This window comes from Eutrigla gurnardus, assembly GCF_963514095.1.
Source record: "Eutrigla gurnardus genome assembly, chromosome: 15".
NCBI lineage: Eukaryota > Metazoa > Chordata > Actinopteri > Perciformes > Triglidae > Eutrigla > Eutrigla gurnardus.
Genome location: NC_139938.1, coordinates 20,295,894 through 20,309,696, shown reverse-complemented (window position 1 = coordinate 20,309,696; position 13,803 = coordinate 20,295,894). Strand labels below are relative to the sequence as shown.

The following is a 13,803-nucleotide window of genomic DNA, read 5'->3' as shown; positions in this document are numbered from 1 at the left end:
GCGACCTCCGACCCTCATCCGACCGAGATGCAGAACCAGGAAGACTTTTTGAGAAAACTGGGGAGACTTCCAACAACAACAAAAAGCAGCACTAGCATCCCCCCCACATCTCCTCCCCCTCCCACAAAAAAACAGGTGCTTGGTTTGCAATATTTTTGTGCTCCCATTCATCCAGTTCAACTGTTTTCATCTACTGCATAAGCCGACTGGCTCCGCCTCCGATTCTCAGGGGCTATCTCACAGCCGCCGCCGGGGCTGGAAGGTTGTCCTGCAGGAAAACTTGTACGATGCAAGACGAAGATACACCTCCCATTTTGGGATGGAAAGGTCCTCCACCTTGTAGCCCCAAACTATGGATGGATGAAAATGGATTTGTGGAGGATTCTGGCTTCTGAAAGCCAGCATGTCCTCAAGACTTTGAAAACTGAACTGGGGGCCTAAATTAACGCTCATCGTCACATTTCGTTCACGTGATCCAAGAAGGGGAAGGAATGCAAACCCCAAAAATAGCAAAAGTATAACAAAAAATTCCCCCCAAAAAATGGAGTGATGGCAAGACTGTGCAGGTTCAGATAGCCCTTGAGAATCTGCCTCCTCCCTCGCTTGCTCGCTCGCAGCAATCCAAAAAAAAAAGTCACATCCTTTTTCTGTTGCTGCACGAAATGACCTGAAACAATAACGGTTGCAGATGTAGTGATGACCCGGTGAATCCGAACTATGGTGGAGAGAATCTTCCTCTCTGTGTCCCCCAAAGTCTTCGCTCTTCTTAGCACTTTTTGTCCCACCGTCACCACCCTTTAATCCCCCCCCCCGCCCGTCCGTCGGTCCGCTGCCGCCTTTGCATGAAAAGTAAAACTAAAAATAAAGCAAACAAAAAAAACCCTCTTGCTTTCGGGTGAATTGCCCGTTGACATTCCTAAATCGTCAACACTTCACCACAGCCTCCTATCGCCTCAATTACATTCCCCTTAACTCTCACACCTCCACATACCCTTTTTCCTCTCTCCGTCTACCCCCCCACCCCCGGGTGCCTCAGACGTAGCAGAGGTACAGGTAGGTCTTCTCTATGCGCCAGTCTGGGGGGACGTCTTCGGGCTTGTGGCCCTTCATGTGCTTCTGCATGGCCGACAGGCTGGGGCAGTACTCCAGGCAGATGGTGCATTGGTAGGGCGAGGCGCCGTTGTGGGTGCGCAGGTGCTTGATCATGGCTGAGTAGTCCCTGGATCGCTGGTGGCACAGCTTGCACTCGAATGGCTTCTCACCTGAGGATGAAAAGAAAAAGAAAAGGTGGGTGGGGGGAAGAGGAAGGGAGAAATGATGCCAGCCATTCGGTGACAGCATTACGTCCTCGTTGAGGCGTGATGTGCATGTTCATCAGCAAACGGATGCTGTTTGATATACGAAAATCAATTGAAAGGCGGAGGATGAAGATGTCTCCGGTGAACACGGCAGCGTTTGTCGTTATTATATTTGTAATTCAATGATAACATTTATCTACGATGGCATATAAGGGCCACCGTAGGAAAAACAAACATAGCCAAGAGAGGTGGCCAATATTCAGAGAAAAAAAAGTCGCAAATTTGATATTTTATAAAGTAGCAAATTTGTGAGTTAATAAAGCATCAAATTTGATATTTTATAAAAATGTGCAAATTTATAAAATAACAAATGTGCAAGTTTATAGAGGATCAAATTTGTGAGTTTGTGGCAAATTTGCGAGTATATTTCGATGCTAACAACCGCATTTATGCTAGCTAACTTTCCAAGAATGTACGCATTTATTTATCTTAATAATACATAACGAGTGACAACGCCTCATTAAGGTCCTTAGGGTGATGCTGTTGATGATTATTGTTGGTTTTATTTATATGATTTGTCATCTTATGGGTGTTTATTGATCGGGGTGGTTGGGGACGGTGTTAGCAGAACCAAGCAACTCGTTTATATATCGGCTATATATATATATTGATAAAGTGGCAAACTCTCAACATTTTTTCTCTGAATATTGCATCCCTCTCTCGGCTCCATTTGCCCCCCCCAGTGGCCCTCATACACCGTCGTACTTTTTGTTGTTCCTTAATCACGGGACGAAAGGCGTGTTAAATCATCGTAAAGACCCGAGCCGGCAATGTAATATTACAGTTTGCTTAAAAATGGCAGGCCTTGATTGCCATATTGTTACGGCCATTGCGGCTATTATTATCATCATCATCATTCCTACCAGTTCATTTATTATAATGTGCTGAGTGAGGTGATTGCACTACACAATGACATTATCTACTTTATTTGGAGGTTAAACTGCAAGTTAGTGCCCCCCAAATTACAAAAAAAAGGAAAAACTGTGTGTGCACAACTACGGTAAGTACCTTCCTCTTTGTCAAATCCATCCCGGGGGGTTCGTTGTTTTTTTTGGTCCGATCGTCTGACTGTTTGACTTCTTTATAGTGATTGTAGCAATCAACTCAGTGACCGATGCTCGTTTTTTACTACCGATACCAATGCTGAGCCGAAGCTACAAAAATAAGATCCACAGTGTAATAAAACTGACTTATCCTTTATGTTGCCTGCTGACGGTTAAGACTGCAGTCATTGGAAACCTGTTGGGTGAGAAGTAAAATGTCGGGGGCTTCAGGGGGAGAAGAAGACTGGACCCCCCCATCACCGACCAAGATTTCCCCCCGATGGCCCACAAGAAACTCTAGGATTGTTATGATAATTGGACCGTGCACGAGCCAGAACCCGGGAGTGGAAATCCCCAAACTGTCTCCTGAACAGCAGCGTGCAACACTAAAAGAGCAAGTCGTTCCAACTGCCCCTGTTAAATTGGTGAAACCTCCTAAAAAACCAGAGGAATAAACCCTGATTGTACAGTAGCGGCTTGTTTACCTCAGAGAGACAGTATCAACACAATGCCGGTCAAGTTCTTCAAACTGACCCTGAAGCAGAATGATCTTCAAATCCTCCTTAAAAGGTCGGGCTGATATAAATCCTTTATGCATGGTTGTTACCAATCCTCATGACTGCCTTTATTTGAAAAAGACCCCACTGTATTTAGAGAACCGTTCAAGGTTTCTCTTTTCAAATCAACAGAAGGAAATAAAAAGAGATGAAACTACGATACAGCAGATTTAAGCACGTCCACGTACTTCAGAGTCCAGAAAAGTAACGATAAACGAGAATCAAACAATCACCAAATATTATGCAAGAAGAGCTGTGGACGGACACAGAGATGCACACGCACTCACTCACTCACTCTCTCTATCTCCTGGTGAAGAAGAACTTACCCATAATACAACAGTGTATCCTGTACTAGTGAGAATAGTGAAACACACCTATAGCGTCTGGGATAAGAAATAAAGATCTAAATGGGCTACAATGACGAGAATTAGTCACGCTTAAACGTCCGCCATTTCTTTTTATAAACCGCAATTTAATCAATCTTAACATACATTACACAAAGAAACGCTCCCGCCACGTTGAACTCCTGAAGGCGTCGTAAATCAAAACGCCGGCCGGCCGGCTGCTTATATTCAAGAAGCACATTTCAATTCGGCCGCAGCAGCCGTCCCTTAAATGTGCTAATGATTTGAGCGATGGCGGGCGAAGAATACGGCGGCCCCTCCTCGCACGCCGGCAGACGCAAATTAGACATGTAAATGCTGACCTTTACCAATGGCATTTGAAATGAGCTGTCGGATGTGATCTAGCCCCGGACGCTCCGCTGTCACCTTTCAGCCGGAGACGTAACACACGTGTGGCGGGTGGCGGCGGCTGCGAAACGGGCCCTTTTTTGGAGTTAAACTTGACCTCTGTGTGGGTTATGATGTCATCCAGCCACTAAAGGTAAAAACAGCTGTTGCTCTGCAGCGTTGTGTTGATATTGATAAGTAGACTGTAAGACGGGGTAGCCCGTCAAATAACAAGCTAATCATGAATTGCAAATGGGGGGCCCCAGGTATTGATCCGCCATTGGCATTTGGGATGTGTTGAAAGGCAGGAAGGGGGGGTTAGTTTGCCAATGTCGATGATTCATCAAGCAGCTCCCCTTTTGTGCGAGGTGGCCTTTGACTGTGAGCTTGTCACTTGCTCTTGTTATCTTGCTGTTGCTCTCCGGCTTAACGCTTAAAGCCCCCTCCCCCACACAAAAGGGTGGATGTGTGTGGAGGGGGGTGGGGGGGGAGAGCCAATTATTGGACAGGCTGCCTTGATAGTGTGGCTTAACAGCTGGCTTATTGAATGCGAGATGGGAGGGTGCAGCTACTACGGCGTGTGTGTGTGTTGATGGCGTTGGCAGCGTGCCATCCTGGCGAGCGCCGGCGTTGTCCTGCACCCCCCCCCCCCCGGTTCTCCAGGGGAACCCGGCTTATCGCCGCGTCAACATCTTTATGGGGCTCTAAATATACTCAGGGATCAATACAGAGTCTTTGGAGGCGTTGGTCTACTGTATCACGGCAACAAAGATATTCATCGGGAGCACCCGCGCCTCGCTACTTGGATTGTTCGAGGGACAATGAGACATATTATTGGATGTAAACACACACACACACGCAATGTTAGCTTAGCCTAGCATAAGTACTGTAAGCTTGGGAGATACAGATACGCTAAGAGTTTAAGAGTTTGGGTTGCCAGTCTTGGTACCATTGTGCCTGCACAGAGACCAAAAAAACCCTCAAACTCACATACCATATCTGGCAACCCGTGCTATATAAAGCACCCCCTGAGATGCTGCACAAGAAGCTCCGGGCAGAAAGGATATAAAAAACCAGAAGCCGTACCTGTGTGCACGCGGTAGTGGGTTTCCAGCTGGTGCTTGAGGCTGAACTTCTTCCCGCAGCCGTTACATTCGTAGGGCTTCTCGCCGGTGTGGATGCGCTTGTGGCCCTTCAGCGTGCTCTCGTCCCGGAAGCAGCTCCCGCAGAACTCGCACTCGTACGGGTGGTCACCGGCTGCAAAACAAAACCACGGACAGACAGGGTGACGTCATCTGCAAACAAATTCATCTGAATCAAGACATCAACAACTTTTAACTAAAAAGTCAAGTTTGGCGATGTTTTACGGTGAGATTCACACACAGCTGTGACACCTGAAGGGAAGCGGCGTTACCGACCGTCTCGTCTGATTGCGATCGTCTTCGTCGGGGGGTTTATGCACAACGCCACAACAATAGGTGTTTCTGCTCTAATGGATCCCCACTTAACGGCTTTAATACCGGCAGACAATGTGACCCATCTGTCGTCTCCTCCACAAATCACCTGCGCTGTTTGTTTTTGTTTTTTTGCTTTGTGGAATAATTGTAGCCTGTCACATGGCAGTTCATTAAACGTGTTACTGACAGGTCTTTAAAATGCATTAATGGTTGTGGATGTATGTGAATATATATATATATATATATATATATATTACGTATTAACCTACTGGGTCTACTCTAGTACAACGGTGGATTAATGTAGAAAAAAAAAGTGGTACATTTACGAGAGAATGCACCAAGGTTGCATCAACATCACCACAAAACAGACACAGATACTGATAAACACAGCCGGCCACATGCATGTATCTTCCGGGACCTTAACCTTGCTTGGAGGCCAATCCTTACCGATGGAACGCTGGCGGCATCACAGTTTTTTTCCACAATTTCTTGTACATATTCCACTTTAATCTCAAAGTTTCTTCTCGTGTAATAACTCCCCTTCCTACTGCTTCCTTTTTTCTTTTTTTTATGATGACATTTCAAAATGCATTTGCTGCCAAGGAGACTCGTTGTGATTTAGCACACGGCCATCCAACGGACAGGGAGTAACAATATCGTTTGTTTAGTTTGAGAAAAGGCCAAATTTGATCCAGTATCCAAAAAACTGACTTTAAAAGACCTTTTCAGTTTCATATAAAATTATATTTGTGCTATTAGATTTTCTATCTATCTATCTATCTATCTATCTATCTATCTATCTATCTATCTATCTATCTATCTATCTATCTACTGCAAATTAAAGTTTCCTATACCTTTAACATTTCGACGTACGACCTCGTTGTCGGCATGCCGATCTGTTTCTATTCTCACACCGACTAAATGTGTTCAGACTTCCTTATTGAGGCCACGTTTTTCCCGCTCTGAGACTTCAGACTGATCCCAGACATGCCGGTGGTAAAGATGTACAGTAAGAAAAATAACAACAGGTTCTTCTTCTCCTCCGGCTGCCGGAGCACAAGATTCTTCCGAAGGGGGGGGGGGTAAAGCTCTTATGGATATTCAGATGTCAATGATCAGGGATATTATGATTTGCAGCAGCCTCTCCCACCAGCAGTCCAAAGACTAATTGTATTCCAACGTGTTAAATGAGGAGCTGTTCCTTGCGTCATTTGCCCCCCCCCCCAGGGGGAGGGTTACACTCTTCAGCCAAGTAATGTTGCAGATATTTATTAATGTATTTCGCTCCACCGCTGCAGGTTTAAGTCCCCGTCACTGACCTATGCCTTTCATTATCTGCCTGTCCGAGCAGCGACGTGCCGAGGAATAAATTGCATTTCTTGTTATGTGCCGCCGCCGCCCTGCTGTTGAGAGACGATGTCACCTCCATCCTGCATATTTTCAGTCAAGGCTTAACATCTGTATATACAGTATGTATTGTGTGCATTTGGTTTATATTAGGAGGGAGGAGGGATGGACGCCGATGGAAATGGAAGAACACGTTCTCTGTGATGTTGGACGCCTTCCCATTAAAAGGGAAGCTTTGATGGGGATGGAGGTGTGTGGAGGAGGGGGGTGGGGTTAGAGCCGAGACAGGGATGGAGCAGGGAATGTGGGTGTATACGGCGGCGGCAGCGGTGGAAGCGGGGGTAAAAAAAAAAAAATCAATAAAAGTGACAGTCTTTATTTGTCTGCGTGAAGTTATCAGTGGCTCCCGCTGTAAGACATTGTGCTCTTTCTAGCGTTTCAACCACAGCAGAGATCACAATCCATCACGGAGGCTCGGTGGGCTCGCACGACGCCGCCAGAATAATAATCGAGCTCGGATTCACCTGCCTTTAATTAGGGGGGGGGGGGGGATCCGATCAGACCGGCAAGTGGGATGCTAATGCTCGGAGGAGGCCTGTGTTATTTACGCTTTAATGTCCTGCTGCTGCGAACTTCATCAAACGTCTTGATTTAGAAGGAAAGAAACCTCACTGTCTCACTGATATACCAGCGATAACGCAACAATATGTCTTTACATTAGTGAGAAATCTACTAAAATCCACTTCCACAGATGTGAGACAATATATATTAAAAAAAAAAGCCTAATTTAAAAAAAAAACAATCTTGAAAAATCTATTTTCTGGTAAACGTAGGAAGCCATTCGCTGATAAAACGTATCCGAATGTAGAAAGTCTTCATCTCAATGATGAAATATTTACTTTCAGTGCATTCATTTAAAGATTATGCCTTATGAACCTGGATGCTCACTTAGATTAAAGGTTCCTTTGTCATCCTACCAAACACTTGATTATGCAATAAATAATCACCACATAATAAGCTTGAATTCTGTATTCATGGGCCGCCCCATACTGTACATCAACCCAGGAGACACAATCATGCCTGAGGTCAGCCGACTGTGGATAACAACACACAGCATCCTGTTTGCACGTCGTTCACGTTTATCTCCCCGCCGCCACTCGGCGACGCCAAAGTGCACAACGATGCACTGCGGAGCTTTAAATAAATCACACACAATCCTATAATCACGTTGTGAGAAGATGTAGAAGAGGGGAATATTCCCACTGGGATCCCAAATGGGTGCATCCCAAAATCTGCCACTATTGCTTCCTCCGTCCATCTGTCCTCCCCATCTCTCCGTCTTCTTCTTTGTGACCACATGGGCAAATGAGGACGCAGATGAGCACTCGGTACAGCGAGGTGGAACCGCAGCATGGGCGAGCAGGACCCTCGGGTGCCCCCGAGCATCACCACCTGCGTCTCCTGACCCCCGCCCCCATCTACATTCACCCCCCCTCCCCTTTTGACACCCACAAAAAAAAAAAAGCCCTCTGATGGTGCCCATGGGCACCCAGGGCGTGTTCATTATACACGGTAAGAGGCTGTAAATCACCGGCCTCCATCACTGCCAGGACTGGCTCATTCTCCCTCTCTCTCTCTCTCTCTCTCTCTCTCTCTCTCTCTCTCTCACACACACTCTCCCTCTCTCTCTCTGGCTGTAGCACTATCAAATACAGCTGCGAACACAAAAACACCCCGCAACAGCAGACAGCAAATTGGCTCCGGGTTTAAAAAAAAAAAAAAAAAAAAGGCACACAGACACTTACACACAGACAGTGCACAACAACGGAATATTAATGAAGGCCTGGGTCTGTAAAGAGAGCGTGTGTGTGTCTGTGTGTCGGGTGTTAGGGAGAGAGAGAGAGAGAGAGAGAGAGAGAGAGGGAGGGGGAGAGAGAGGGAGGGGAAGAGCACAGCTGCCATGGCCGCCGCCTCCGTCGAACCTATACTGTTAGCGTGCATACGGGCAATAAAGATACACAAACACAATAAAAAGAGGCGACGGGGCGTTCGTGCAATATCCTGGCATGTGACGAGAAGGTGATGAAACCGCAGGTGGAGAGAGGGAAAAGAAAACAAGAGAGAGAGAGAGAGCAGGGGAGATGGCATGATTAAGATGCTGAAATAAACACCATTAAATTCCCTCTCTCTCTCTCCCTCCCTCTCTCTGTCTCTCGTCCTAAATGGTGATCCAGTGTCAGAGCGGCGCAGCAGCGAGGCTGCTTTCACAAGATAAGCCCGGCAGACAGGTAAAAATGAAGCACGCCAAATGCATGTCCATAAAAGTGCTTTCTTTTTTTTTTTTTTTTTTTGCTGCTGCTGCTTCTGTTGTCGTTTGATACAACAAGAAAGGAGATCCAAGTGAAATCGGAGGAGCAACGAGGAGGAGGAGGAAGCTTTCTAAGGCTTTGGTGTTAAAAATCAGTGTGCATCCTGGGAAACGGGGAAAAAAATTAGACGACAAATAAGAGCGGGAAACCTGTGACTTATTTTTGTGACACAGGCAGCGTTGGAGTTAGGTGGGAATGGAAATTTAACTCAAATATCTGTGGGGGTCTCAGCAGCATAATATAATTCATAATTACAAATAAAGCTATTTTCCCTTCCACATACTGAGTAGTATCGACGTTTAAAGAGTAACAGCTTGACATGACGAGCAACTACGCGTGCAAACTAGCAATTTGAGAGCTTTTCAACAAAACACAAAAACATCAGTTTATATTCATACTATGTGTGTGCGTCAAGTGTCACATGTAGCCGTCACTAAAGGCGTACCAATTTAATTAAAGCCAATATCTGTCTCTGGTCTGACCTTGAAATATAAATAGGAGTGCGATTGAAGCAAAATCTGCCAATTTAAACTTTGCAGATGGTTTCAACAGGTGTCTGAGGAGATCCCACTAGCAAAGGGAGGGTTAGGGTTAACATCCTCATGAAGAGACTGTAATTAAAACACCCATCAAAGACGGGAAAAAAGGGAGAAGGACGCTCTATTAAAGATGCAAATCCCCAAAAATCGCAACCAGTAAAAATAATAGAGACTGTTATTCGGAGGGAGTCGGAGTGTCGGATGTGTCCTCGGTTTCTCTGAGGACGCTCCGTCTGTTTTTAAACACAATTTTGTCTCGTTACTCTGCAAAGTGTGAATGAGATTATTAAGTACGAGGAGAGGAACGCCACAGCCTACACGGGTTCTTTTTTACGACCGGGCAAATGAGGAACTATTTCTGGGCTGTGTGAGTAGCTGACTTTTATAATCCCCCCCCTCTGACAAAAGGCTCCACATCATATTTAAACGACTTTCTGTTTTTTTTTTTTTTCCTGGCTGGCATCATTGTGATGTTCTTTCCTCCTCGGTGGAAGATGTGGTTTCAAAGTCTCCGAGGTGACGTCGGTGCAGGTGGATCAGGGAGATGTGTGTGTGTGTGTGTGTGTGTGTGTGCATTGCTACTGCAGGGGCGGCTCAAGCATCTCCATCCACCCCCCCCCCCCCCCTCCATCACCCCCCCATCCCCCCCCCCCCCCCTCCACCATCACACACTAATGGTGTATTCGGCTGACTTGTAAATAGGGCCGACTGCTCTCATCTCACTCCTTTTCGTTTCAAATATTTATCCGTGAGCCGGTGAGCTAAATCGGCTCCGACAGTGAGACTGTTATTTAAGGTCGCAGACAGGCGGCGGGGCGAGCGAGAGAGAGAGGGAGGGGGAGGGAGCAACCATCCCTCGCCGGCGAAATGGGATTCATTTCCATGTGTTCATATTCTGTCATGGTTAGGTTTTTTTTTTTCTTTTGCTCTGAATAGCAGCATCCGTCAGGCTACCTCCGCTCCCCTGTGTTAGCAGCCGGCCTCGGCACACTTACGAGTGGACTGGAGGAGAAACAACAACACAGAAATACTCTGTGTAAATAAACCACTGCTGCAGGATTCATTTTGCGCCGACGTGAATTAATGGCGTTTATTCAGCCGAGCTGAAGGAGCAACAGGGCAGATACATAACTCCCTTCCTCTGAAATAAAACACGGCTGTTTACTTTGCGTTGTAATGTAAACCACATTTGTCCACGACGATCCCAATTCTGTGAACACTCAGCTGTTTTATTGCCCCTGACACCCCCCCCCCCCCCCCCCTGGAATAGGAGGAGCTAGTATGACAGAAAATATAATCTATCCGAGCCCAAAGGAATTTACAGAAAAGGAAAAAAAGGATTTCTCTATAAGTAGATATTTCTATCTCCCTATAAATAACGCAGGTCACACAGTAAGCCCTTCCATCATTGTGAGTTGATATTGTGTTATTAGCGGAGCATATTCTCCCCCAAATATCCCAAAACAAAGCAAAAAAATTAATCATTATACCAGAAATCCTGGTGCCGCCACGGTGAACCCGGGGCTTAGCTCTGGGGATCTGGGACCTCAGGGCAGATGGTAATCTGGTCTCGCTATTATGCAATATAATAATAATGATCATGATTACATGTCATAATATTGGGTATGGTTTGATATTCATTATTTGGAGGTCATATCAAAAAAATCTATAGCTAAAACAATGAAATGGTGTCCAACCAGACTTTTCTTCTGCTAACGCTCCACTCAGACTTTAATGCCCTTACTCTTTTCAAATCGTATCAATGATTTAAAATGATCTTTAAAAAATGGCCCTTTTTCCACGCTCAATGTTTCTGTTTTTTTTTTATTTTATTACAAATCCTTGATGTCAACACTCTCCGCGCCGTCTGCTCCGCTCCATTAGCAGAATAAAAACAGAATAAATTCCAGTTTGCTGCTTTGGAGAATAAAAAAAGAGGCAGACGAAACACAAATGGTCATGCATGTGACTCCAAATTCTGTTGTTGTTATTTGAGCGAGAGACCAAACTAGATATAGATTATTCCCTGACTGGAGAAAGCTGCTGAAGCGTTGCACCTGAGGAGGTGTTTGGGGTTGGACCGAATTAAAGGTGCAGTGTGTAGGATTTTTTCTTTCATCTAAAGCAGAGGTCTTCAACGTTGTTCAGGCCAAGGACCCCCAAGGCCTAGAGACCCGGTGGATGGACCCCCCTATTACATATTGTATGACTAGTGTTCCTTATTAAACCAGCCAATAATAATGTGTAGTGCAGCCTATGGTGCCTTTCTACATCACAATTATGACAATGATGTCTGAATGGGGCCCCTCAGATAAATATCACAGTATATGTTGATTTGTTATGGTGGTGGGAGGGAAACAAAAGGCGTGGGCCAGCCCTGTACGCCAATGAGTATCACGTTCAATTTCTGCGCCCCCCCCTAGCCCTTTAACGTGGATCTGGTGATGATGTCTGGTTCTGCGCTCCCACTGACCTGTGTGTGAGCGTAGGTGGCGTTTGAGTGCAGTATGGCTGGGGAAGGTCCGGTTGCATTCGCTGCAGATGTAGCTGCGGACGCCGGCGTGGACCTCCATGTGCTGCTGCAGCGCCGGCTGGGTCTGGAAACGCTTCCCGCAGAGCAGGCAGAAGATGGCCATGTCGGACCCTGCAGGAGAGAGAAGGGAGGCTTTAAAGTGGCAGTCGGGAACATTTCCATCTGTTTAATTGTCTTTTAAGTTCCTGTCGATCAAAGAGTGAGTTAAAACAATGGTGGTTGATCATGTGACCCACTAATGAATTTGAATTTGAATTTGAATTTATTTATTCAGGATAGCCCCTTGAGATGAATCATCTCATTTTCGAGGGGGTCCTTCCACAAAAAGATACAATGATACAATGTCAGGTAAAGAAATAAAAAGAAAAGCAAATACATTGAAACACAATACAGGACTTACGTACATACACACACACATACACACACACACACACACACACACACACACACACACACACACACACACACGCAAGACAAGGCTCTCCTAACCCCAGCTAATCCACAAACGGCCAGATATCGGAATAATAGTCAACTTGTGATATCTTAGCTTACAAATGGGAAAAATACAGAAAGAAATAAAATAATAATAATATTATAATAGTAAAAATTAAGTAAATAAATAATCGGATCAGATAAGAGAATCACACACACAAAGAAAGAAACATTTTTGCAGTTTGCACGAGAGAGAGGAAAGATAAGTAATAGGAAATAATAATAATAATAATAAATAAATAAATAGTAAACATCATCAGAAACAAGAACAGGGAGTTTGCAAATGAATTAAAAGTGATGCTTTGAAGCTAGATAGAGAAGTGGAAGCCCTAAGCTGGCATGGGAGACTGTTCCAGTCAGACGGAGCTTTAAACTGAAATGAACGACGACCAGATTCTTTAAACATTCTGGGAATACGGAAAAAGAGATGATCTGTATGTGTAAGACTGTATTTTGTACTATAAGGAATCATAAATTGTTTTAAATATAAAGGAAAATTAAAGTGAATGCATTTAAAAATAAATAATAACCAATGAAGAACTCTTCTGGCTTTTGGGGTTAACCAGTTCAAAGATTCATAAAGAGTGCAATGATGAGTTCTGTAGGGACATCTCAGGACGAATCTACAGAGGCTGTTATACAGCACAGTGAGAGGACGGAGATTAGATTCTAAATGCTTTGCCCAGAAACAGGATCTCCGTGTCTGTGGCGACAAACTAGTGATGCTTTCTACGTCAGTCAGCAGCGGTTTGTGTCTCAGGTAGAGATACTCACGGAAGTATGCTGCGTTTACTTGTAAGCGGAATTCGGTAACTTCCAACTGCTGAGTCATGCTCCCTCTAGTCTGAAGTGTTTGACCAGGTACATTTCATTACTGCTGACTCACAATGGCCAGAGAAAGAAGACCGTTTAACTTCTAGTCCCAAGAAAAAGAAAAACTAATGGAAGTGAAGAAGGAAAGTCAAAGTGACGCCAACGAGGGGAAACCACCTCCTTTCAGTGCGGAGCATTTGAAGGCATCACGCAGATGAGAGACAGTCGACACTGTTGGGTGAAGATGAGTCCCAGAGGCTCTCCTGCAGTTCCATCTAACCGCCAGAGAGGCCGCTAGAAGCAGCGCATCTCAAATCTCACAGGCTGCCACTTTAAGACGCATGGAAACGCCAGCTTTGCTCCAACGCATCACGCTAACAGGTGGCACACGATTATCACGCAGCGTAGAAAACCCAGACAGGTTACATTCTTTATTTTTGTTTTTACAAACTTCTACCCTCGTAGACGACGTGAGCCGTATTTATGGGATTAAAAGGTGCACACAGAAGTCGTGTTGCAGCGGCGGCGGCGTGCAAAGATAAAGATCTCCAATGCAATACTTCA

The 13,803-nt window shown here is 45.3% G+C and overlaps 1 protein-coding gene across 1 annotated transcript; it reads right to left on the bottom strand.

Annotated features, from left to right (window-relative positions):
* Positions 1–969: 969 nt before the first annotated feature.
* On the bottom strand, positions 970–12,040 carry zbtb16a (zinc finger and BTB domain containing 16a). Its single transcript, XM_084029000.1, has 3 exons — positions 11,875–12,040; positions 4,776–4,946; positions 970–1,262 (listed from the first exon to the last, which is right to left on the bottom strand). The coding sequence occupies exons 1-3, from the start codon at positions 12,035–12,037 to the stop codon at positions 1,033–1,035; spliced, it is 564 nt and encodes a 187-aa protein (XP_083885126.1). The 5' UTR covers positions 12,038–12,040; the 3' UTR covers positions 970–1,032.
* Between the last annotated feature and the right edge of the window lie 1,763 nt (positions 12,041–13,803).